Genomic DNA, 24,601 nt, shown 5'->3' with positions numbered 1-24,601 from the left:
AGCAACGCTTAACTAACTGTCCCTAGATTCAGAGACAGAAATATCCCTCACCAAACCCACACGCAATGTTCATTGCACGAAGCATGAAGCGTATCAACAATGGTTGAGAGTCGCATCGAGGACGACTCTGCCCACTGTGTTAGAGGCTTTCGAGAGCATCGCGAGAGAGACTCAGGCAAAGGGTCACTCAGAGATATTAATTGGATTAGAGAAGCTCAACAAGGGATGTCAATATCGTGTGAACTCAGTCACACTTATTGTTCACCAACAAGCAGATATGGAAAGGAAAATATTGGTTGCTCAGCCTTGAGACGATTTCTTCATGCCATTCCCATATCGGAAGCCCTGAAAACTGGTCATACGGACGGTCTCATTAGATCTTCCTGGGCACTCCAAGCCGGCAAATTGATACCCTCTTTTAGCGCATATACCGTGCTGAGATGGATGGTGGGTATTCATTCGCAAGCGGTCCATGGAGCCACTTTAAGAGAAGAACGTGCAAATATAATGACAGATATCATTGTGCTCGTGCTGACACTAGATATAAGTTCATCATTACATCATTCACCTTCTAATATGCCAAACCTTATCATTACATCATTACATCCAGCAGCTGACAGCTATTTAATGTAGGATTCATATTGTGGGACGCGAAGTAGCCGGAGCGACTGCCAACATTTAAACTCGTCTCTCTTAATAATGACATCAAACCCACGATCATAAAGCTGGCCTTGCACTGCAGCCGGTTATTGTGTTTGTTGAAGCGAATTCCAACCCGTAGTGATACAATCCATCTCAACCTCTGAGTTTAGGATCCAGCGCAACCAGCCGCCACCCGACGCCATGGTTTCTATATCTGACTCGATCAAAAAGGACCACAGGGAGCTGCAGGCATTCCATAACCAGATAGTCAACGCCGATAATGATATTATCAAAGCTAGGTTTCAAAACCAGTTTGTATGGGAGTTGGCTCGTCTTTCTGCAGCTGAAGAGCTGCTACTTTACCCAGCATTTGAACAGCATTTAGCAGATGGCAAGGAGCGGGTAGATAAGGATCGCGAGAGACATCAGCAGGTAAGAGAATGGAGATAGCTATGTTTGGACGCCTAGCTATTTGATAAAAAGCAGGGCAACAATGAATGAATGCTAATACTGAGGGAAACAAATAGACCAAAGATCAGCTATTGGAGTTCCAATCCTTGAAGCCGACAGATGCAAACTTCGAGCCGACAATCAACTCTCTCATGGACAATCTCTCCACGCACATGAGAAACGAGGAGGAGGACGATCTCCCTGCTCTTGAGGACGCAATCAGCAGTGAGGATAGCGAAGGGCTTTCCAAATCTTTCAAGAAAACGAAGTTGTTCATTCCAACACGCCTACACCCTGCAGGACCCCACCATCCTGCCTTTGAGAACGTGACTGCGTTTGTCATGACGCCGGTTGATAAACTTGCGGATACTTTCCGCAGGCTCCCTTAAAACGGAATCCTTTGCTTCTCACGATGGTTTACGGTTTCCGCAGCTAACAGAGGATTCGAAATTTGGGTGTATAAAGCCTGGCGAAACTGAAGGCTGGAAAACTGCTCTTCTGTCCCTATTCTCCCCTTGAACCCCCCTTGAAGCTTTCGGGGTAAAAACACGTCAGAGAACGAAAAAGGCAAAGCAGAGACCCTGAGAATCTACCAATTTGGAGCTCCCTTTTATGGAATTGCTTTTTGAAAAAATTATCACCACCAAAAAATTGTAGCAAGGCTCGTGCCAAACGCAATGTATTGCAGCTCCCTGGGCATATTTTACACTAATCACGCCGGGGTTTATTATGTTCAAAAAGGGTTCAAGGCAAGAACATCAGAGTACCGTAGTCGACATTCTTTTGAAACTGTTTAATGAATATATTTCTTGCAAATAACGAAATGCTTTTCTTCTCTATCATGCCCTTTACGAAATGTCATCTTACTGAATCTCAGGGTATCCGAAGCTCGCCGGACCTCATCAAACTCCGTGTCAGGAACAGTTCCATCTCCGCTTGGTGCTGTCAGACGCTATAGCCGCCATCTCATCCGCAGCAATTCCCCAATTCGGCAAAAGGGAAGAAAATGCTAGGCAACCTTGCGAATCACCTCTTTCAGTTATCATCCACGCAAGGAAGCAGAAGCCCTATACAAAATGTTGAACACAAGCACTGTGTCCCCAAGCAGCAGTGATGTGACGTCATACATCCCAACATCAGCTAAGTCCAACCATCCTAGCTCTTTGCAAAAGACAATTATTATGTGCTACGCATATGTCACATTTACGTATGTGCTGGCAACCCAAAAGTTCCGCGACAGATTTCTCCATATTTTTCAGAACTATAGGCAGGATGTAATCAGCTTTTTCTCAGGCAACGCCAAACACGATACCGTCAATTTTGTACCCACTTAACCCACCCACCGTATACTCAATTAGAGCGTGCATCCTTTTGTGTTCCTTGCTTGAAATCAAGCATTGTTGGGCTGGGAGCGTTATGTGCCCGCCGTTTCCCTTTACTTTTCATGTTAGAGGATCTATGATCCTATAAAAGGGGGTGTGCATTTCCCCGCTGTTTGTATTTGATCCGAAACGACAGTAACTGAAAAATCAGAATCATAATATTTATTCTTCCTTTGACTAAGTAGAAATTCCTTAATTTTCACATTTTTTTTTGAAGTGTTTGTAAGAAACCCGGAAAACATGACGTCCGCCGTCGTCCCAATGCGCCAATTCAGCCTTAGGGGCAAAGTATACATTGTCACAGGGGGTGGCAGAGGGCTGGGACTCCGCATGGCAGAGGCGATGACAGAAGCCGGCGCGGAAGGTGAGTCGTACAACTTAGGCAGAGAGAATATTTGGAATATCAAATATATCCCCAAACCTCTGCCCAACGCAACCCTTGACTATAGATAACTGATCCCACTTCTCCCCAACCAAGTCAACTGCCTAGACCGCCTCCAGGATACGGACTCAGAATTCCTAGCGACGCAAGAACTCGCTTGCCGCGAACACATCGGCTCGCTACACTACCATCACCTTGACGTGCGAGATTCAGAACGTCTACAAGAAACCATCCGGAAAATCGCATCTCGCCAGCGGCGCCTTGACGGTCTCGTGGCAGCAGCTGGTATCCTCCAACTCACCGACGCGATCGACTACTCGCCCGAAGATGTGACAAAAACCATGGACATTAATTACACGGGGCTCTTCATGACAGCGCAGGCGGTTGCGAGGCAGATGATGGAATACGAATGTGTTGGCTCAATTGTGCTCGTGGCGAGTATGAGTGGCCTCGTGGCCAACAAGGGGATGAATGCGCCAGTGTATAACTCATCCAAGGCGGCGGTTATCCAACTAGGGAAGAACCTGGCAATGGAGTGGGGCCAGAAAGGTATTCGGGTTAATTCACTATGTCCAGGGCATATTCTGACGCCAATGGTGCAGCAAACTTTTGAGAAGGTGGAGGGTCTGTGGCAGACCTGGGAGTCGGAGAATATGTTAGGACGGTTGGCGAAGCCGGTAGAGTTTACCGGAGCGGCGATATTTTTGTTGAGCGAGGCGAGTAGGTTCATGACAGGGAGTTCATTAGTTATTGATGGGGGCCACACGGCTTGGTAGTTAGCCTTTCCATCACTCAGTTTCCATTCTTGAGCTGAATAATTTATGGCCGGAAATTGGTGCATGGCTGGTTTGGTGTGGTTGGAAGTCATGCTCAATATTTTCTGTCCAGAATCAATATCAGCCACTCAATAGAAGGGATGATAGACTGTAAAAATTACATTATAACAAGAACACAATTGGTATCATTTCGACAATCAAGAAAGAAAAATCATAGATCAAAGAATGATATAAACTCCAAAAACGCCGTGCTTGAAGGGCGATGATGATAAAGATAATGAGAAATATGCATGTGAAGCAATGCGAAACTACTACGAGGACAATAAAGGTATATAAAAAAGACGTCAAGTGCGAGACATATCTCTGGAACCGCGCAAAATAATAGAAGGCGAAGAAACAAAACAAATCGTAGACCTGCCCCTATCCCTAATGCCCCCCTACTTGCTTAACGACAGGCGTCGACAGCTCGAGTCTTCGCCCCCCCCGTAACAATTAGGGGCCACGGAATATTGCTCAAATCGCATTCCTCATATTCTCCACAGTTTTCGCACCAACCCCTTTCAGCTTCCCAAGCTCCGCTAAACTGCGTATCTGTACTTGCGGCCGGCCACCGATAGCGCTGCTGTCGTTTTCATCATTATCTTGAGCATTCAATGAATCCATTTCACACAGACAGTCAACGATGGCCTCGGCTTTCTTTATCCCAACGCCTCGAAGAAGCTTTATTTGATTGACATTCCTGGTATTTATTGTTGAAATGATGTGGCTAGTGCGTGGGGTAAGCTCCAAATCAGGTGTTTCCTCAGAAGTTACGTCTGCGTCCTTTTTCGATGGTATTTGATGTGTTAGGGAAGTGGACGGCGGATGAGATGCCTGTTTTCGAGATTTGCTAGTTTTAGGCGCCGCAGATCTTTTTAACGGCTGGGTATAAGAATGAGTTATAGTGATTTCCTCATCACTGAATTGCTCATTCGGATCGGATGGTTGGTAGTCGTCGTCATCATCAGCATGAAATTCAGAATTGAAACTTTCGTCTTTCGCATACCTCTTTCGCTTTTTTGGGCGCTTTGTTTCCGGTCCGGTATCCCGACTCTCTTCCGCGACTGGAAATGACAGCAGTTGTTCTTGTCCCTTATATTTTAACTTCTCTTTCAAAGCCTTTATTTTAGTTTCCAGTTTCTCATTGCTGGGGAAAAATGGTTGGGCCAACTGATACATCCTTAGAGCTGAGGAATCCTCGCCGCGTGACTGGTGCTGTTTTCCCATCAAGAGGTAGGATAACCCTTCCGCTCTCACATCCTCTTTCCCTTCAATCCTTTGCTCAAGTAGCTCAAGTCGGCGTTGCACTTGCTCATTGAGCCCATTGCTGGAAGAATGATCGGCGTCACGTTGCTTCTCAGCCTCGTTCAAAGCTCGAGCAGCGAGAACTTCTTCCACCTTTCTCTCCACCATTTCTTCTATCTTTGCCGCAGATATGCCTTCTAAGGTATGCGAGCCAGCAGCTGCAGGCCGAAACACCTTTGATGGTCGAAAGGTGCCAACACCGCTTGCATCAGATCTGCGTTTCAATGGCGAGGATCGCTTTGGAGGATCAAACCGTTTGACGTTGGTAGGTGGCTTCGACTGGGGCTTGTCAGAGTACACAGAGAACGCCTTAATAGGTTTGGCTTCTGCTGTCTTTGATGGATCAGTTGTAGTTGGTAATACTATATTTGCATTAATCGAAGTAGTGAGTGGCCGTAAAGGTTGTCGGTGCATTCCTGGCCCTGTGACCCCTGATCCCCGAATAGTTGGCCGTGGAGGCCCTTTGAACATGGGCTCGTTTTCTATTTCGCGGACCTCGATCTTCTTCGTACGGTTCGCAAAGTTGAGCGAACTGAGCGTATCAAGGTGATAGGAGCGTATTGGAGCGAGATTCAAAATCATGATGGTCAGCCCATTGTTTTGACCCAAAGACAATATCCTCGTCATTTTCGATTCACGGTACGGGATTCGGGATTGCTTCTTGCTGATTGCCTCGACGCATTGAGCAAGTACAAATAGGCTTTTGTTTATACTTGCGGACTCTACCATGCGCTCCTTGCCATTGTCGGTTCGACGATTATCTTCGGATCCAGCAAGATCAATGCACGATGCAAGGCTCACGCGGGTCTGCTCAGCAGTGGTAACCACTAGCTTGACACAGAGGATTGCATGAGATCTTGACGAATGAGCGTTTAGCTATTATTATAACTTGTTAGCATGACTATTTATTGATTTTTGTCTGGTTTACTTCTCCCACCTTCGTTGCTGAAGTTGACCTATTCACATTGGCGTGATCGTATAACGTCTCGAACTCTTTCAAACTCGTGCAGGGGCGTTCGGTCAGCCCAACTACTACAGTCTTTCCACCCGCATCCCGCAGTGGTAGACCCGCAGCCGTTCTCTTTTCTGGTGGCTCAAAAAGATCGAACACCTTGTCGTTATATATCTCATAGTAGCTCATGGCCACATCCACCTTGGTGGAACCCTGACTATCCCGCTCAATCTTACGACTGCGCCTATAAATGCCGCTCAGGAGTCGTGGGATAACTCCTCTGTCATGTAGACTCTTTCCTCCGCGCATTGTATGTGTTTTGCCAGTTCCCGTAACTCCGTAAGCAAATATCGTCACGTCGAAACCGTTGAAAAGATGCTTTATCGTAGGGGCAACTGGAGAGCCATTGGGGTTAGCTTCCCGCCTTCTCGTCCCTGTCTCAGCAAAATAAAACAGCTGCCCTATTCTCCATGAAAATAGGAGCATGACAGGGAAAGGTAAGCAGAATATATTTACAGACAAAACTCACCCTCCCCATCAAAAATCTCCTGCTGCGACACGTCCGCCCCGTACACTCCATTAAACTGAAAACTGTATTCCTCCCCTTCATTCTTCGGATTCGGGATCCGGACAAGATTATCCCGATCCAACGCTAGAGCCGTTTTCGCGCCATCTTTCTGCTTTTTGCCCTTCAATGCCGTCGTCTTCGTCGATTTCGCGTCACTCTTGGAAGTGGATAGCGGCTGTGTAGTTGTTGTGGTGGAGATCGCCGTGGTTCCCGAGCGGACGATGATATCGCTTTCCTTCTCCGATTTGAGCAGCGGGCGGATTCGTGCGATGACGCGAACGCTCATGACTACGAAGTATGGGACTTATCGAAGGGAGGGGATATGTTGTTTATATCGGTACGAAGTACTTCGGGGACGAATTCCGTAACTCTCTTCGTTCGGCTTGACTTCAAATTCGCCAATTTCAAATGCCGAAAAAGGGATGTAAAATTGATATAGAAAGAAATATAACGAAAAGAAGAACAAAAAGCCAAAATCCACAAATACTAAATCTCGACAGCTTACATGTCACTCACGCCGTGTTCGTGGGCTTGTTCGCTGGAGATATTACAACGGCGGACAACAAACAGTCAAAAAAAGCAATCCTAACGAAATATACGGGGCTTCGTCGACTCAAAGAAAAAAGAAACAACATTCAACTAACAACAGAAAAAGAAAGGGGAAAAGAAAAAGAAAAGAAAAAAAAAAAAACCACTGTGTATACCTACCTTTGCTACCCGGAAGATCCTGTCTATCTGTCGATGCAGGCAAAAGCATCAGCTCAAAATGCATTTGTGGGGAGGATGGATATTCGGGGGCGTGTTGTCGGGGCAACCAGCACGGGGAAGCTAAGTAGGGGGTTTTGTCCGACATCTAGTCATTCCATCGGCTGTGGACTTGAACAGCACAACTATTGTCGATGAGAAATGATTTTGGTCTGAGGAATCTTGAGATTGGTTGAAGGGTTGCACGAAGGCCCTGGAACTCCTATACCAACGTTGAATGGACACGTACGGGAAATACACTGCCAATATCGCGACGATACCTAGACGAATTAGAAACACATCCACCCCCAGTGATGTCTGCCAAATTGATCATAGATGCCGGAAAAGGCATTGTCTATCATTAATTTCTCACCTGTTTTCTCTATATATTCTATATACATTTCCGGGAATGACAACTGTACGAGTCGAGAACTGTGCAGAATGGTATTTTGCTGAGGAACAGAATTCGCGGCCAACGCCCACAACGCAGAAAATAAAATAAAGTAAAAACGGGAAAAAAGGATATAAAGCAAGAAAAGACGAAAATTAAGACGATAATCTGGGGAAACAAAAACCGAAGAGAAGGGAAAAGAGACCAGCAGGGCTCACGTAGTTATGCGCCACTCGTTCACCCAACCTTTCTTTTCTCAAAACTTTGTCATCAACTTCATACCAGTCACCTTCAACCTAGCAAGAACAAAAGCCACAGTCCCTGCCGCCATAACGATTCCCGTAAACAACTGCATCCGCCAGAATGTCGGCTGTTCAATGTCCCCGACCAGGGCACCTCCGATAGGGTTTCCTGTGAGGCTGGCAATGGAACAGACTGCAAACATCGCACCCGTACGTACACCAATCTGGCGCACATCGGAAATCTGCGCTACCAAGGCTGGGCCAAGGGAAACGAATGCGCCCGAGGTAAAGCCGAAGAAGGCGGTAAAGAGGAGAACGGGGATGTTGCCACGGGCGGGCAGCCAGAGAGCAAGAACCATGACGACGTTCAGCACGCAGGTTATTATCATGGCGTTGAAACGGCCGAAAAGGTCAGCAGCATGGCCCGGTAGGATACGGCCGAACGTACTAGATGGTCGTTTGGTTAATATCAATTTTGAAGTCGCGGCTTTAATGGAGGTTTGAGAGGGGATATTCGGGAGGGGGGTTCCTTGTGCTGGAAAACATTTTACCTGGATGCGTTCAGAATCGAAACAAGATAGCCTGCTAGGTGTGGAGACATCCCATAGTGGCGGGCAAACGAAACGATAAATGTGAACGGTAAGTATAGCCCGAAGAATGATAACCATGCACCCGCCGTGGTCAAGAGGAATGGCATCTCGGTAAAAGGCGTCAAGAATTCCTTAAATTTGAAGGGCCTCGGTTGCGGTGGAAGTCTCGACTTTACCGTCAGGTTTATAATAACGCATAACCCCAAGATGAGAAAGGCGCAGATCCTCATCGCCCAGGCAAATCCCACCTGTGGGACTAGTCTAGCTACCATGATAGGGTATATCACGCCTCCGACACTTGAACCACTGGCCGAAATTCCAAGCGCGAGTGCTCGTCGCTTGAAAAACCACGTTGAGATGCTATTGACAGCAGGATAAAAAAGAGCCCCGGCGCCAATTGCACTGCAGATCCCTTGGGCTAGGAGGATTTGATAGTATTTAGTTGATATGGAAGTCATCATCAGACCAAAGACATGGAGAAAGGTTCCGCCTATGATTAAGTATCGAGGGCCATAACTGTCGAATATCTTGCCACAAAAAGGGGCCTACTCATAGAGTACATGGTCAGTGCGGCTTCAAGCCATAACGTTGATACGCTGATATTTTGTCATGGTTCAGGATGGATATCCCTTTTGACATACGGCTAAAAACATCATACAAGCTTCAAGGGACGGGATCCAAGCAATAGTGCTTGGTGAGTAGGACTTCAACTGGTTATTCTGGTAGTGGTCCTGGAACACTCCGATACCTAAACATACATTAGATCACTGCACTGGGGACTTGTTCTCACTTGGGCAAGAAAAATATTTCTGAGAGTTCAGAGAAAAGAAAGCCGTCGACTTACAAGTGATCCATCCGAAGCTCACAAATAGAGAACAGAACCCACCAAAAACCACAGTCCACGCCTCAATACCGCCGTCAGGAAACGCGCTTGGATCTATCTTGGGGTTCACGGGATGGCCGGCCTCTCCCTCTTGTTTTTCTGGGTCCCTGTCCGCAGGGTGTTCTGTTGACGCGGAATCTGAGGCATCGTGACCGAGATTATCTGATCCTTTGCTCAATTTTCGGCCTGGAGGTGGTGAGCCCAAGTGAGTGAGACTTGATTTTGACGACGGAGGAAACCCGTCTGCCTTCAGTTCCCTATCTAGCTCGGTTTCCCCGCTCCAGACATGGCCATTTGCTCGTCCATTATCGATGTCATTCGACATCATCCTGAGAAACTTGAGAGATATGTCCTCAAAGCAGAAACATATGTAATGCCCGGTACGGGATATATTGTATCGGCGGTTAACAACACTGAAAACAGGGGGTGTTTTCACACAACTTATACCATGAAAACAATAAGGTTCGGCTGATCGGCTCTTATCTCCGTTGATACAGGCTCTCGGAGAACGAGAGGAAAAGTATAAGGAAGGTGGTGGAGATATCGGAGAACGATATACAATAAGTCGGGTGTGGAAAAGCCTGATATGGCTGGCGGGCGAAGCGGGTATAAACAAATAGAAAATATAATAGAAAATATTATAAACAGATATCAATGAAATAAATCCAAGGGGATCGACCGAGCTCGGTTGAAAGGTACATCAGGTACATCTATGTATGGCTCCGTGCGGGCTCGGTTCGGAGATCTTGGGAGGGAGCGGGCACATATCAAGAACGAAATAGTGGCAACCTTGGGAAGGCCATAGGTAGAAACCCGAGAACTTGTGTGAATCCGATTAATAATTGCTTTTTTTTTTAGCGTTGGGGGTGTATTATTGATCAGTTGAGTTCTTTCCAGTCCGAAGCCGACTGAGGCTTCCGGGGAGTTGAGTAATAAGCCCAGTCAGTCTGGGGCGAATCTGGAGCATCGCCCGTGAAAAACACGAGCATTGAGACACAGGCTCCAGTGTTTTGAGTCAGGAAGCCAGAAGGGGTGATTGCATTTGGCGCTCTCCATTTTTGTAAGTCCGAAAAATCGAGAAATCGTGCTTGATCGATCGATGGTAACTTAACATTTGTAGCTCTAAAAAAGGCAGAATTATCACCCCCTCAGCATCGACCGGGAGTAGATGACTACATGATATGCCGGTATTATTTACAACGCCGCTAAATCAACTATTCGGAACCAGGCATGGTGGGATGCTGCATAATTTTATCCCGTCCTCAAATCTCTGATAGCTAGCAACCGTACGAATATCGGCCTATACGAAAGCTCTCAGAAGCTAGCCACAGCAGTAAATAGCGTTAAGATCCTCATCGGGAGCTGGCCATTTTGCTATAGCTTCTGAACGTCTATGAGGTGCAGGACCAGTCGTTCGAATTTTGACCAGAACGTTGAGCATGTTGCGCGTGGAGCGTTGCGGTGGTACTCTTTTTTTCATGTACGAAGTACGCCTGTGTTATACGTACACACGCCTATTGTCACTAACCGACGAGGGTTGGGCAGAGTCCTTGGCCTTCGTGCTCTCTGATCAGAAAATTCGCAGGATCCTTAACATGCCAACCAGGTTACTATAGCAGAAACCTCAAACGAGGGCTGAAATCTTTTTGGGAGGGGGCTGATTTTGAGAGTCCGGGAAAAACGAACCAATATGCCGACTGGGAATCGCTGTAGGATTTGCAAGAGAGAGGGGAATCACATCTATCGGGAGCCGGGACTGAGTTGGGCCAGATATTTGCCATGTCTGAAGCCGCGAGGCCAGGTCCGGGAGCGGGTGACCAAAGTCGCGAAGAAGCCGGATGAAACCTGGATACAGAGTTACTCATTATTGCTTTTCTTGTGTTCGTCTCCTCAAAAACGATAGCACTATGTGTACTGTACGTTGATGGACAAGGACGCAGGATCGCCGGGTGGGGCAACACTGTTGCTCGTCTCTCTTCCGTTGGATGTTGGATTCAGTTGGGATATCACCTCACCTCTATGAATCGGCAGGTTGCAATGCCCGCGCGCACGGAGAGTGGAGACACAGACAGCAGCTCTTAAATCCGTAGCTCGCCTAACCTGTAGTTATATACAGTTAGTTGGCTAATACACCATCGTCATTGGTGAGATTGGTGAGATGGGGCCTAACCGCGGCGAAAGCCTCTCAGTTGTGATTTATCCAACCAGGCACTACAGCAGGCAGGGCGGCGGAATCTGGCATCTGAAGTTTCAAAAGGAGCGAATTCCGAGGTATCTGTATAAGGGAGCGAGCGTGTATCAGATTGACCGGCAGATATATTATGTATTTTGTGTTCCTCTGCTCCCCGAAGTCCAAATTTGAGGGTGCTAGTCAGGAGAGAGGGAACATACAGTACATTAACTAATTACCTGCTGGCTGCAGGAGGTAACAAACAAGTCATTATTCTTCTGAATAATAGTTAGTAGGTAGTTATGCCAGAATCCTCTGCTGTTCCCGAATAAATTTGGCTATTGTCAATAATGCAAGCCAACTTAGCCAAGGGATCATCAGCCTTACATATTCAGCCATGTACAGTCTCAAGCGGCTGGTCGCTCTAACCACTTCCATTGTCTGATTTAATTATTCAAATTTCAAAAGTTATGCTCAAAAAAGGCCTTCCTTAAACTTGTTTATACACATATTGGTCATGAAGTATAATAAGGTGAACGTACAAAACAAAGAATAGGTAAACATATGTAAATGCAATAAAGACTATGCTATGCTAATCAAACGCTTAGTATACAATTCGTAAAGGTGAAAACTCTCATTAAACCTCTCATAAACCATTCCCAGCCAGAGTTTTGCCCAGCCATTAAAGCAAAGCCATCTAGCCACCTCACCTTCAAGCCAAGCCTCAAAGCTCACCAGCTCGCGGCTGAATCGGTCCCTGACCCCAAGTCCCGTGGAAGCCATACGTCATGACAATGGGCATCCTAGCTCTACCCAGTTCCTTCATAGTTTTGACGTCTATGACGACCAACGAGCTCTGTTTGACATGGACGTCCATGACAACTGTCAGCAGCACGCCGTCATCTTCATCAGTGGCACCAGGTCTCGGGACAAATATGGGCTCGGAAGGCACATGTCTCGTCGCAGGAGCCCAAACCAGCCACGTCTTCTCATCCCCGTCGATTTTGATAATCGAGTCAGCGAAGTTGCCTGTCTTCTCGACATGAATTCCGTACGAGAACCTGTACGGCCGGCCCATCTTGCCGGGATGAATGCGCGGTAGCTCGATGTTGGCCTGAGCAAGGGGGAGGGAGATGTCAATCTCGGCCTTGTATGTCGGGAGGGTACTACCGTCAGCCAAAGGCGCATGGCTGTCGTGGTAGGGCAAGCGGTAGCGAGTAAAGGCTCCGGCTAGATCGTTGCTGGAGTTGGCATTAGGCGTTCCGAGATTGGCTCTGAGATTGGATATTTTGGCGGCGGACAGGAAGCTGTAGTCGTCCATGCGGGGAAGGTCAACGAAAATGTCTCCAGCCTCGTTCTCGAAGGTGTTGATCTCGTGGAACGCGAAGAAAGCATCGGGGCTCTCGTACTTGCGGAGAAGCCCGCCGTTAGCCCGGTCAATGACATAGAACAAAGTCTTGCGTTCCGGATCCCAGTCGCCGATGCTATCCAGGATAGTAATGGCTTCCTTGGCGAAATCTGCCTGCCAAACAACAAGAACAAGGTGCTTCTCTGACCCGAAGAGAGCATGGATGTAACTTGCAGGCGCATCGGTGATGGTTGCGAGTATCTTGGTCTCCCCTTTCGGAGGGGAAATTCCGAAGATATAATAGGTCGGAGGTGAGGTCTTCTGATCAAGCACATAGTTGTAGACGGCGCCGTCTTCACCCACGACCGGATGAGCTGCACTTTGTCCAGAGTTGACAAGAAGCTTATTGGAAGCTTCGTATGTGAAAAGTTCACCAGGTTCGAGTGTGACTGGATCAATTCTTTGCAACTCGTTGGCATCCGTTGTCGAGACGAGAGCGTCAAATGGGGCTCCCTGGGTGGTTGAGTTGCCGGGAATTCCCGCAAAGTTGGGAACATACGAGACGCCCACGTTGCTACTACTTGCTTTTCCTCGACTACTACTGCCGTCTCGGTAGGTGGCCTCGAACGCCCCGAATATGACCTTGCAGGGGTCACTGCCAAAGCTGGAGGTCGGATACCGTCCGGTCTCACGAACAAAATCCATCAGCTCCTCAGCGCCGTTGCGGCTGCGGTATGACACGGCGCCATTGGCGATTTCGAATCTGTGGTTCCGGCTGAAGCCATCAAACCAGTGCTCAGCCGTGTAGGTGCCAACATCCCAGGTCGCTGCCGCGCCGCGGTAGAGAGAGCCGGTCAGCCATGTGGGGATAGTGCCCTCGATCTTGAGATTAGTTGGTTCTCGGATCTCAGGGGATGCGTACAGGCCCAAGGTGACTGGGTTAGTATCAGGAGGGGGCCCATTCTCAAGAGACTCAGTGCTGGTGAGAGACTTGGTCATTTTAACTGTTGAACCGTGGTAGATATGAAGTGGTTGGAAGTAGAGGAGAGATGAGAGTATAGTACTGTTGATGAGATCAAGATGTCCCGATTTCTTGCAGAGGAGGAGGAGCAGTGAACAGTTATCAAGACCTGTTACTTATACCCATATGGACTTATCGATGCTAACATTCGGCCCCCGACCGACCTGGGAATCATTCTCCCGCACGTTTTATTGTATTTGAAAAGCGGCCACAGTCCTAGTACCTTTTTCGCACATTTTGCAATTGAGTAAAGTAGTGCACTGCCCTAAAGCTGACTTTGAGTGATTGTCAGTCCGAATTCCTGACCCAGATTAACGACTCGGATAGCGTCGTGGTTGCGCCCTATGCCTTTGGCCATTGGGGTGAAGGGGTGGGATGGGGTCCGAAATGCGAATTTATGCGGATGCCGAACACCGCATGCCAAGACGACCCTTTAGTTCCGAGCATGGCATGGCAATGGAAAAGCAGTGACCAAATGAATAATTGAAGGGTGATATTTAGACCTGATGGATGTGCGGGGTTGCTTATCCAACAATAACTTCGGTTCTTATTGTTGTTGGTGTTGGTGTTGGTGTTGGATGTATTGTAAATATTTATTTAACTATGGCGGTTGCTTTTGGTACAGAAGCCGTCTGAAATGTCAGCACTCCTTCACAAACGCTTGTCTTCCGGTTTCCAAAAGCTTGTTGGTTTGGATGAAATACGTCCGCCACAATAACCAGTATTTAAATATCACAACCCCATCTACAGTGATTTCGGGATTCTAAATGGGAAACAAAAGGACACCAGCCGTGACATTCTCTGAGGATGATGATGATGTTCAGAGAGAGGCTGCTGCGTATCATCCGAACTTCTGAACTCTTGGAATCTAGAGATCTTTGCAGCCGAGTCAGTTTCTTTCACATCTTCTAGAGTGGGATAAAACCATGGATTTAATGCCTGAATTGATTGAATATGAGATGGGATTGATCAAATAGCCCCCATGGCTGGCAGAAATAACTAAAGTAAATAGTTATATATTAAATAATATATTTTAAAAAAATAAAGTAAAAATAGCACGCCCGATAGTTTGGTCTTCTCCCTATTCTCTCTGAAAACCAGACTCCTTCTTGCAATCACACACACGAAAGCAAAAACTGTTACCTGTATCGCTGGTAGCAATCATGCTACCACACATAATGAACAGCGTACAGCGTTGGTCCTCTGGTATTTATGTGCTCGAGCCCCCTCCCTGTACCATTGGCTGTAGTTGAGACTGTCCTACAGAGTACAATGCACAGCGTGAACCATTGCCGTTATCGGTCAAAATCATAAGCCACGCGGTTATATTCTGAGCTGCAGCAAGTCTATCTATTGCAGAGATTCCTCTCTGCCTGGCAATCATTGCGGATGAAACCGAGAGGGGTATCAGGGTGCGTGCACTTCCGTATGCTATGCCTTAAATTGCCCCTCACTCCCCTTATCAGCTAGTCGCTCTCAACAGACCCGAGAAGGGGTAATAGACCTCCATCTCGACGAAGATCCCCCTCTCGAGAAATCTCATTCATCAAACATTCAAACGGGAATTAAGGATAGGTTTTTCTTTGTTTGAGATTATTGGTTTCATCCCTTTCCGAAGGGGTTAACCCATCCTTTTCTCCTCAGTTCTGATAATTGCAGCTCCACGAGCTCCGGTGTCACTCGATGACTGGCCGTTTGTCAAGCTCGTCGGGCCCGTCGTTTTGCAAAGAACTTGACGGGCATGTGTTGACAACTTGACAGGTGCTAGGGCTTAGGTATTTGCCAATCCCCACGCTCGACCAACAACTCATATCAAGATTCAACATGCAGAAGATCTCGCGGAAAAATTTCCAGCAATGATCAATTGCATCTTCGGCATGGTGGGGGAGCGCGCTAGACAAGCCGTTCTAGTTTTCCATACTCTATACCTCTGTTCGGGAGTGAATAATTCAAAGAGCTTGGGTCAGAGAAGTTTCAAGTTCTGCGAGACGACTAGAAATGTTCAATGATTAATTGGCACCTTGGGTTTCCACGACGCTTTGACTAAAGCCTACAGTGCCTTGTTCTTATTGAGGAGACTTCAGAGTTGCTGCGGCCTGCGTTTGGGAAAGCAGAAGACCCTCACACATTATCTATAGTTGATTAACTATATGGTGTGTTTCTGAAGGGACTGGAGAACTGATTCTTTGATCCTTCTTCTGTTCTTCATACGCCGGGCAGGTGATTAGGAGAAAAATGAATTACAGGTTGTGTTTCCCCCATATCACTCATCTGTGGCATCATCTCTCTCTGTTTTTCGAAGATTGAGAAGAAGGATTGAAGAATGAGCTCATGAAGCGCATTGGCGGCGACTGTCAAATCCTTTGATTTCTTTGAGATGGTTAAGTGGCAGACTATCATTTTTCTCTGATTGGGTTAATGTCAAAGATGATGTGTTTAAGGGGTCCACATAGGCGGGCGCACAAAGGGTTGAAAATAACTTCGCTGGCTGTGGGATTGAGGGATGTCTTGGTAATTGCCCTCAGAAGGTTTCGTTTTATATATATATTTGGAAAAGCACTGGCTTCACCTAAGACGAGCCCCCTCCTTGTGAGGGGGCCACCATCTCTACCTGCTAGACACTGCTCTCCTCGCTGAGCTCTTTTGCTATTGTAATAGAGCGGCTAGAGCAGAAATCAAACACAGTATGTTTTATTGTCGAGGCGGCAAGCAGCGCTTGTACTGCACATTACACGTACACAACAAGTACGTGTAGTTTATTTAGTTTCCGACTGCTAGCTGGCTAGCATCTGCCGGAATTTATGTCGTTCTGGGTCATTATATCCGACGGCATGGTAACAATTGGTGAATGGACCCTCTTCTCCTATCGGGCTTAGGATTTTAGCCAGCGTCTAAATTCCGCTCTCAACTCCTCAAGGTTTTCCCTTCATAGTGGCTGGCTATAAACTAACCTCAGACAAGCAGTTGCATTTCAAGATTTCCTGTGGTGGTTCTAAACGTGCTCTAGAAAACGGCAAGCATTTGAGCTTGATTTCACCGGTGAAACCAGCGAAAACTGGACTTTGGATACCTGAAATTATCCGTGATATTTCCTCCCAGCAGGGCCTCAGACTTCAGAGAGTGGAATTCGATTGCAATTTAATTGCCTATGCCATCGCCTCAAAATGTCCCTGGCCCCTGCCCGGGTTGGGAGACTGACTACATAGGCCAGTCCTGCATTCTCCCCGCTGCCAACTTTTGAGATATGACAGATTTATTTGACATCATGTCATCTGTTGGGAACAAGGAAACATCCCACAACCCGAAACTACCCTGAAACACATCATGGCAGTCCCAAAGGGTTGCTCCAGGCAATTGCAGCTTGATTAACGAAATGTTTGCTCTCGATGATCATGGTGTGAGGTCAGATCTAAAGGGGTTAACCATTCGTCCGTGTTAAAGGTGACGTTAAGAACCTGTTTTCCCAGTCCGCCAACTCCATGCTTTTTTTTCGAGTCTTTACTAGCTGCATGAAATAGATATAGAAAAGATAAGTGGCTGAGCAATCGGAAAGATTTTTTGCTTGCCGGTGGAGTTTGCCTCAACGCTTCAGTAGTCAATAGCCTAAGTTCCCCTATTTGACCAAGCAATTATCAAAGTTCTCAAGAAGTACGGCGCCAGCCAACCCCGTTTCAATGTCTGCTTGAAATGATGGCTCGAAAGGGAGGCATCCAGAATCCTTCTGAGCTCGGTTCGCCGTCATAAATCCTGATGCGTTTTGTCCACAGGGCGTGGATAAACTTGGCAATGAAGAGGTTGATAACATGAGAATTGACACAATGCGCCAACTATTTCGCCCCTCCGGGGTTGATATTACGTGCAGATGACGTGTGGCCCTTTTGTGACATATATTATCACTCAGAAGATTTGTATCTAACCTCCAGGGTCTCTCGCCTACTGTTCCATGCATTGCATTTCTTCCCCCTGATTCGATCGAATATCAAGTACCCACGAGCTTTTAAATGTCAGCATCGTCGCGTTTATATGTACGTCTACCCATCTCACAGTTTTCTTTACATTGATAAACACGAAATAAAGTACTTTTACTGACTTACACCTCCTAGCCCCTCTTCTCTGCTAGATTGAATACTTTGCTCATTTAGCATTACGGTATGTAGCAATATACAGTATGTGTACTTTTTGACGACGATATCACCTTTCCTTGGGCTCAATGGCCCAAGGCGCCCCTCTTTAATCTGTTGATTGTCATTAGAGCTAATAAGTCATCGAGCTTTTATATAACTCTCAGCAAAAGTCCACACTTCATACCTCGATCGATCATGACGACGATTTCCGATACCATCAAGACAGACCATAGGGAGCTCGAGGCGTATTATGACAAGATCATAAACCCCAAGGACCAGGATGAACAGGTTCGATATCAGAACCAGTTTACCTGGGAGTTGGCTCGCCATTCCATTGGCGAGGAGTTGGTCGTTTACCCTGCCCTCGAGAAATATGTGAAGGGCGGGAAAGCCCTCGCCGATAAGGATCGTGAAGAGCATCAAGTCGTGTGTATTGCGATCCCCCTTTTTTTCAATTACCCCGGGAAAATCCATTCTTATATTGTACATATATTAACCCTTGATAAACCCAAACAGGTGAAAGAGGAACAAAAAATTCCAAAACATGAAGACAACCAATCTAGAATTCATTCCTACAATTAAAGCCCTGATGAAAAACCTCTCGAAACACATCCAAAAAGGAAGAAGAAGAAGACCTCGTTAAGCTTGAGAGTGCACTACGCGAAGAAGAGAGTAAGAAACTCGCCACTTCGTTTTCGAGAACTAAAACATTCGTGCCTACCCGTTCTCATCCAAGCGCACCGGACAAGCCGCCGTTCGAAACTGCGGTAGGACTCCTCACAGCCCCTATCGATGATCTGGCGGATCTTTTCCGCAAGTTCCCTGACAAGACGGTCAGTCCGAATCCGTCGACTAAATGAGTTACCTTTTTAAAGGGCTGCCTTTTTTCTGTGTGTTTGTTTTTCCAACGTGGAGGGGGGTATTTCATTGCGGAAGCAGAAATTATGTAGGAATTGAGAAATAATATGCAATGTATTGTGAATTTCTTCCATAGCTGATCAACCGCGAATTGCATTGGCTTGAGAGCTATACCGTTAACGGTTGTTAAATGGTCATTACTACCTGGGTCAATGGAGTGACATTGGTGAAGGGATCTGTCAGAATTAGCATACCTACCGATGCTGTTCACCCTGGTGCTCATTTAGACGATGAGAGAACCCAGCCCGTTGTCTAGGGTTTTGCACTTCAGCCTGGTATCGGAATAGGTTGGGCAAGGTGATTATTTGGGACACAACTCCAAAGGGTCATTATCACAGTAGAGCTACCTGAAACGACATAGAAAAGAAACATGTCATGTCTATAGTACAAACCATTCGAGGATAAATATATATATGTACACGGATCAAATGAACATTAGGGAATAGACACCGGCAGCATGGAGTAGGTGGCCTTCATTTTTTACTGGCCAACCCCAGTTTGGTGGAACTCGACCTTCCCGTCACGCCGAACGCTAGCGACACTCTGTCCAGATATCGCAGTCGTGGGTTTTAAATCATCCTTGGCCTTTGGAACGGTCTCCTCTTCACCTAATTTTGCTGCTGCCCTGTCTACGGCGTCTTGAGTAACACCTGGAGGAGCATCGGCAATCTCGTTCACTTGCTGAGTAGTCAAGGTGTCCGCCATTCTTGAAGCGCGGGATTGTACCAAGATCGTAGCTGGTCCGTCGAATTGTAAGAATAACTAAAATGAGAAGTTAGGAATCTATTCTTGTTTTTTTCCCTGATGGTAGGATATGCATGCGTGTATGGGAACTCACTCGATCACCCCAAATGGTTCTCCGGGACCACGTCCGAATTATGTGCCACAGTTTCAATGCAGCTTTCCATGTATCGGTATCAGACAAATTCTTTATGAAATTTGAATCTGACAAACGTTTTCCAATCCCAAGGCTAGGGATCTGGAATGGCAAAATGGTAGATTTAAACCGGTACGGGCGTGGCGAAGGAGCGGTGATAGTATATGCGACAACATTACTTAAGTGTGTTAGATGGTACATATTTATCAAATTCAAAATATGTGTATATATGTACCTTGGATGAGAGATATATTGCTCTCCTGCTTTCAATTCAACCGAATAAAGTTGGCCTGTGCCAACGAGAGCAAGTAACCCGCGACCAGTTACCTCCGAATTTCCCCAGTGTGACAAACTCTTTAATAATTAGCGTCAAGTTCCATACCATGTAATACTGAGCGTGTAGTACGTACTAGTTGTCTAGTGAGTCTCGGTTTGATTCTTAAAGAGTGGCCTGTCCAAGCCAGCAAGGCTTTCTCTTGTGCTATCATCCAATCGACAGAGCCATTCATCTCGACTACAGAGAACGTGGTTATGGCAGAGCGCGTCGATATCAAAGCGGTAATTGGGCTTGTGGAGGAGATCTGTGATTGAACAGAGATATAAGAAATTGGACATGCCAAATGCTTGATGTCGCGTGAGAGCCCTACCTTTTGATATAGGAACGGGATGCGAAGTAAAGCCCGGCGAGCTGGTTCTAGGAGACTTAAAGTCGAAATGACCTGCGGTCAGGAAATATCAGCACGTAGCCCATGTAGAGTTTCTCCGACCGCTGTCCGTACATTGTCTGCTTTCCCACTTAGCCCGACTAGAGTTCCGCGGCGTGTATATAAGTTTTGCGATGCGGAGAGAGTAACGGAAAGGAGGGAATACGGAGCACCGAGAACTTGGAACTTGGCATCTTTTTAACAGTATTAGCGTTTGACGACGTATCGGAAAAGCAAGTGATTCCCATACCAGGAGATGAAGCCGAATTAGCTGTGGTCGAAGCGGGGAGATAGTTGCCATTGACGAGGCCCGGCTCAGCTGATTGGAGCTGCTGGATATGAATCCATCTCTGCTCAGCCCGGCGGGCAGGGCTTCTCCATGAGCGTCGGCTCCGGGCGAAAGGCTGGAGAGATCTCCTGATGGAATGACTCATGGCCTCCATATGAGTGCATTCGTTAATTGCACGAAGAGAAAGCCTACCAACATGTAGATAACGATGCCGTTTTGCTGTTCGTCGTGCGGTATGTTTCGTGATTTCGGACAAGAATGGCCGAAGCAAACAAGGCAAACAAGCTTCCGCTTTTGGCGGGGAATGACTTTGACCTCCGAGAGCGCAGCGCGACTTGCACCCTCACCGCACACCCATTTTTATCGCACAGCTGGCTGGCTGAATTCCAACGAGGTTCTTGACGTTGACTGTCTCGTGGATATGTTGCCTCGCAGTATACGGGCGTAGAAATCCGGTATGTAAACCTTGTCATGTGGTGAATATGGGAACCTCCGCTGACCGGTATGTCCGGCTAGCCCAGCAAAAAGCCGTGTTAGATAGATATTGTCCTTCAACATCTCACATGGCCGATATGATATCCCAGTTGTAACAACTGTATCAACAGCATTTTCCTGTACATGCTAGAGGCAATTACCATCCCGAAATGCTCCTCCGAGCCCTGCCTGTCCTCAGCGGCACAGCGCCGCCAACAAGATGTTGCTATACCATTCTCCGCCTGTCGCAACCAGCGCGCATTGGACGTCCACATTACAGAGGGCAATCCCGTGTATTTAGTTCGGGGGGAAACGCCTTGAGGAAAGCGAATACGCAGGACCATTTTTCAGAAAAGAAGCTTAACCCCGCTTCCGAATCTCCTGCCGTTCGGATTCCCAAGGCTTCCGGCAAAAGCACAATAATTCGGAAGAACCCGAGAGATGGAGGTGATGTGACACCGACGAAGAAAGTGGAGTTTCTCAATGATGCCACCGTTAATGCAAAAACGCAACGGAAAGCGGACTGGGCTATTATGAAAGAAATGGCCAAGTATCTCTGGCCTAAGGTAAAAGAACGGCATCCCCACACATTTACAGAGTTCCCACTTATAAGGGGTCCTGCAGGATGATTTAGGTACCAAAGCTCGAGTTGGCACAGCGCTCGCCCTCTTAGTTGGAGGAAAGGTGGGTTGTGCTATTTTCTATTTTCTCTCTCTTTGTTTGTCCCCAAGGGATATCCTCCATCCGCTTACTCCTGTCTTAGATTCTCAATGTTCAAGTTCCTTTCTATTTTAAAAATATTGTCGACTCGATGAATATCGATTTTGCAGTTCTTGGTGGCACTGCCTGGACAGTTGCGGGGACCATGATCGTTGCTTGTACGTTTGGAAGCGGATCCCCTGAAGAAATGCGAACAATAAATTAACTAAGTTTAATTACTATAGATGGCGCATCCAGAATTGGAGCGACGTTGTTCCAGGAGCTCCGAAATGCTGTGTTTGCAAGCGTTGCGCAGAAGACTATTCGAAAGGTTGCCCAGAATGTATTCGACCATCTGCTTCGACTGGATCTGAACTTCCACTTAACCCGACAGACGGGTGGCCTCACTCGCGCCATTGATAGAGGTACAAAAGGAATAAGTTTCCTCCTCTCTTCAATGGTGTTCCATATATTCCCGACAGCGCTGGAAATATCCATGGTTTGTGGTATCCTGGTACGTATACAATCTTTCAAACAATACCTCCTCTACGCAAATCTTCTAAGAAACCTTTAAGTCCTATCAATATGGGCCGAAATTCGCTGCCATCACTGCCGCGACCATGATAGCATATACCGCTTTTACGATTACGACGACTGCGTGGCGAACGAAATTTCGAAAACAAGCCAATGCCGCTGACAATAGAGGAGCTACCATAGCTGTCGACTCTTTAATTAATTACGAGGCCGTCAAGTACTTCAACAATGAAAAGTTTGAGGTTTCTCGATACGATAAGGCTTTAAAGGGGTATGAAGATGCGTCGATAAAGGTCACGACGTCCTTAGCTCTGCTTAACTCGGGCCAGAATGTTATCTTTTCTGGTGCACTTGCCGGAATTATGTACTTGGCTGCAAGCGGTGTTGCTGGTGGTCAATTGACTGTAGGGGACTTAGTGATGGTCAACCAACTTGTTTTCCAGCTCTCAGTGCCTTTAAATTTCCTTGGATCAGTATATCGGGAACTGAGACAGTCATTGCTCGACATGGAAACGCTATTCAACCTTCAGAAAGTTAACATTAACGTCAAGGAAAAACCAGATGCTAAGCCACTCCAGCTCACTCGCGGTGGTGAAATCAGATTTGAGAACGTCACTTTCGGCTACCATCCCGATCGGAAGGTTTTAAAAGGTGTCAGCTTCACAATCCCCCCCGGCCAGAAGTTTGCCATTGTTGGTCCTAGCGGTTGCGGAAAATCGACAATATTACGCCTCTTATTCCGGTTCTATGACGTCCAGGGAGGTCGGATTCTAGTTGATGGTCAAGATATTCGCGATCTGTCATTAGATAGTTTAAGAAGGGCCATTGGTGTAGTACCGCAAGACACTCCTCTTTTCAACAACACCATCGAACACAACCTGCGATATGGTAGAATAGATGCGACTGCGGAAGAAGTTCGGAACGCCGCACGACGGGCACACATCCATGAGCTCATCGAGCGGCTACCTGCAGGGTACGAGACGCCAGTGGGAGAACGTGGGATGATGATATCAGGAGGAGAAAAGCAGCGGCTAGCGGTTGCCCGACTCATTCTTAAAGACCCCCCTCTATTATTTTTCGATGAAGCTGTCAGTTTTACCCCCTTTTTTTCTATAGATTTGTTTTCTACCCCCCTGGCTACGTTTTACTAGCCACGGACTTCGCTCAGCTAACCTACTTGGTGAAACAGACATCCGCTCTAGATACATACACAGAGCAAGCGCTACTTCAAAACATCAACAGCATCCTCAAAGAAAAGGCACGAACGAGTGTTTTCGTTGCCCATCGACTGCGGACGATCTATGACTGTGATCAAATCCTCGTGTTGAAGGAAGGTAAAGTTGCAGAAAGTGGGACGCATACCGAACTGCTAGGGATGGACGGGGGTGTTTATTCAGAATTATGGAATGGTATGCCCTTGTGAAGAAGACTTATTTAGTCTTCTCTATTTCAAAATCCCCCTCACGCTTTTATAAAAACCAATTTGAAATAGCACTTTCTGTTAACAATTTTACCTAACAACCAATTGCAGCCCAGGAAAGATCTCTCGCGCAAGACATTGACCTCGAAGTCGAGGAGATGGATGCGGCAGTCGAGGAACCAGCGGACGAAGACCCAATTAAAAAGCCCAATCAACCACCACCGCCGTCGCCGTCTTGAGCCATCCAGGTTTCCCCGCCCTCCCAAGAAGGCAGAATAAGAATTTGGGGTGAATTGTGCATGTACAGTACTTATATATCCAACGGAGTATACTTTTTCCCTTTTAGCTTGTCGACTATACGCAGCGTATAGGATTGCAGTAAGGAATACTTTCGGACTGTGAGCTTACGCTCAGTATAGCGGTTACGTACATTTGTTTGGTTTGGCTACCATATCAAGGATAAGAAGCTCAAGCGGACATGGGTTATCGAACCAATGATCCCACGGTAACATCATCCTCCTCGTGGAAGTGGAGTATTGTAGGAATTTAGCCGCAGCCTGTGCCCATTTTATTACTGATCGCAGCCACGCAGAATGCAAGCTGGGCGCGGGGTTCACCTAGGAAGTGTTGGTTTCGTACATACATGCAAGCCCAAAAAAGCCCTCTTCATAGGAATC

The 24,601-nt window shown here is 46.9% G+C and overlaps 8 protein-coding genes across 8 annotated transcripts; 4 read left to right on the top strand and 4 right to left on the bottom strand.

Moving 5' to 3' along the window:
• Nucleotides 1–578: 578 nt before the first annotated feature.
• Nucleotides 579–7,436, bottom strand: BDCG_08373 (kinesin family protein). Its single transcript, XM_045424148.1, has 3 exons — nt 6,458–7,436; nt 5,914–6,323; nt 579–5,852 (listed from the first exon to the last, which is right to left on the bottom strand). The coding sequence occupies exons 1-3, from the start codon at nt 6,780–6,782 to the stop codon at nt 4,146–4,148; spliced, it is 2,442 nt and encodes an 813-aa protein (XP_045272929.1). The 5' UTR covers nt 6,783–7,436; the 3' UTR covers nt 579–4,145.
• Nucleotides 844–1,481, top strand: BDCG_08375 (HHE domain-containing protein; the record flags this gene model as incomplete). The annotated part of the gene is made up of 2 exons (XM_045424150.1): nt 844–1,074; nt 1,170–1,481. 2 exons carry the CDS (start codon nt 844–846, stop codon nt 1,479–1,481), a joined length of 543 nt encoding a protein of 180 aa, XP_045272931.1.
• On the top strand, nt 2,715–3,632 carry BDCG_08374 (alcohol dehydrogenase; the record flags this gene model as incomplete). Its single annotated transcript, XM_045424149.1, has 2 exons — nt 2,715–2,838; nt 2,953–3,632. The coding sequence occupies 2 exons, from the start codon at nt 2,715–2,717 to the stop codon at nt 3,630–3,632; spliced, it is 804 nt and encodes a 267-aa protein (XP_045272930.1).
• Nucleotides 7,437–7,541: 105 nt separating the features above from the next.
• Nucleotides 7,542–11,843, bottom strand: BDCG_08372 (monocarboxylate permease). The gene is made up of 7 exons (XM_045424147.1): nt 11,517–11,843; nt 11,362–11,446; nt 11,033–11,191; nt 9,308–10,935; nt 9,105–9,211; nt 8,425–9,008; nt 7,542–8,320 (listed from the first exon to the last, which is right to left on the bottom strand). The coding sequence occupies exons 4-7, from the start codon at nt 9,672–9,674 to the stop codon at nt 7,888–7,890; spliced, it is 1,491 nt and encodes a 496-aa protein (XP_045272928.1). The 5' UTR covers nt 9,675–10,935; nt 11,033–11,191; nt 11,362–11,446; nt 11,517–11,843; the 3' UTR covers nt 7,542–7,887.
• A 67-nt stretch (nt 11,844–11,910) lies between these two features.
• On the bottom strand, nt 11,911–14,645 carry BDCG_08371 (retinal pigment epithelial membrane family protein). The gene has a single exon (XM_045424146.1). The coding sequence runs from the start codon at nt 13,861–13,863 to the stop codon at nt 12,241–12,243; it is 1,623 nt and encodes a 540-aa protein (XP_045272927.1). The 5' UTR covers nt 13,864–14,645; the 3' UTR covers nt 11,911–12,240.
• Nucleotides 14,646–18,013: 3,368 nt separating this feature from the next.
• BDCG_08368 (altered inheritance-mitochondria protein 24, mitochondrial) lies at nt 18,014–21,334 on the bottom strand. The gene is made up of 7 exons (XM_045424144.1): nt 20,759–21,334; nt 20,584–20,702; nt 20,452–20,523; nt 20,215–20,385; nt 20,040–20,158; nt 19,766–19,982; nt 18,014–19,689 (listed from the first exon to the last, which is right to left on the bottom strand). Exons 1-7 carry the CDS (start codon nt 20,949–20,951, stop codon nt 19,408–19,410), a joined length of 1,173 nt encoding a protein of 390 aa, XP_045272925.1. The 5' UTR covers nt 20,952–21,334; the 3' UTR covers nt 18,014–19,407.
• Nucleotides 18,205–18,869, top strand: BDCG_08369 (HHE domain-containing protein; the record flags this gene model as incomplete). Its single annotated transcript, XM_045424145.1, has 2 exons — nt 18,205–18,435; nt 18,630–18,869. 2 exons carry the CDS (start codon nt 18,205–18,207, stop codon nt 18,867–18,869), a joined length of 471 nt encoding a protein of 156 aa, XP_045272926.1.
• A 107-nt stretch (nt 21,335–21,441) lies between the features above and the next one.
• On the top strand, nt 21,442–24,163 carry BDCG_08367 (iron-sulfur clusters transporter atm1, mitochondrial; the record flags this gene model as incomplete). Its single annotated transcript, XM_045424143.1, has 7 exons — nt 21,442–21,837; nt 21,896–21,955; nt 22,035–22,149; nt 22,216–22,484; nt 22,546–23,592; nt 23,694–23,913; nt 24,036–24,163. The coding sequence occupies 7 exons, from the start codon at nt 21,442–21,444 to the stop codon at nt 24,161–24,163; spliced, it is 2,235 nt and encodes a 744-aa protein (XP_045272924.1).
• Between the last annotated feature and the right edge of the window lie 438 nt (nt 24,164–24,601).

The sequence above is a fragment of the Blastomyces dermatitidis genome, assembly GCF_000003525.1.
Source record: "Blastomyces dermatitidis ER-3 genomic scaffold supercont1.11, whole genome shotgun sequence".
In the NCBI taxonomy this organism is placed as follows: domain Eukaryota; kingdom Fungi; phylum Ascomycota; class Eurotiomycetes; order Onygenales; family Ajellomycetaceae; genus Blastomyces; species Blastomyces dermatitidis.
Note: the sequence above shows the minus strand (reverse complement) of the source record. Positions and strands in the feature narration are given on the sequence as shown.

What these genes read in the sequence shown, in the direction of transcription:
- BDCG_08373 (XM_045424148.1), bottom strand. Translation starts at nt 6,782, where the DNA reads ATGAGCGTTCGCGTCATCGCACGAATCCGCCCGCTGCTCAAATCGGAG. An exon ending in GGAGATTTTTGATGGGGAGG is followed by an intron (nt 6,324 to 6,457) that starts GTGAGTTTTGTC and finishes ATGGCTCTCCAG; the next exon opens with TTGCCCCTACGATAAAGCAT. An exon ending in GGTCAACTTCAGCAACGAAG is followed by an intron (nt 5,853 to 5,913) that starts GTGGGAGAAGTA and finishes TTATAATAATAG; the next exon opens with CTAAACGCTCATTCGTCAAG.
- BDCG_08372 (XM_045424147.1), bottom strand. Translation starts at nt 9,674, where the DNA reads ATGATGTCGAATGACATCGATAATGGACGAGCAAATGGCCATGTCTGG. An exon ending in GAGCTTCGGATGGATCACTT is followed by an intron (nt 9,212 to 9,307) that starts GTAAGTCGACGG and finishes ATGTATGTTTAG; the next exon opens with GTATCGGAGTGTTCCAGGAC. An exon ending in CTTGTATGATGTTTTTAGCC is followed by an intron (nt 9,009 to 9,104) that starts GTATGTCAAAAG and finishes CTCTATGAGTAG; the next exon opens with GCCCCTTTTTGTGGCAAGAT.
- BDCG_08371 (XM_045424146.1), bottom strand. Translation starts at nt 13,863, where the DNA reads ATGACCAAGTCTCTCACCAGCACTGAGTCTCTTGAGAATGGGCCCCCT.
- BDCG_08368 (XM_045424144.1), bottom strand. Translation starts at nt 20,951, where the DNA reads ATGGAGGCCATGAGTCATTCCATCAGGAGATCTCTCCAGCCTTTCGCC. An exon ending in CAATATATCTCTCATCCAAG is followed by an intron (nt 19,983 to 20,039) that starts GTACATATATAC and finishes AACACACTTAAG; the next exon opens with TAATGTTGTCGCATATACTA. An exon ending in GAACCATTTGGGGTGATCGA is followed by an intron (nt 19,690 to 19,765) that starts GTGAGTTCCCAT and finishes TTCTCATTTTAG; the next exon opens with TTATTCTTACAATTCGACGG.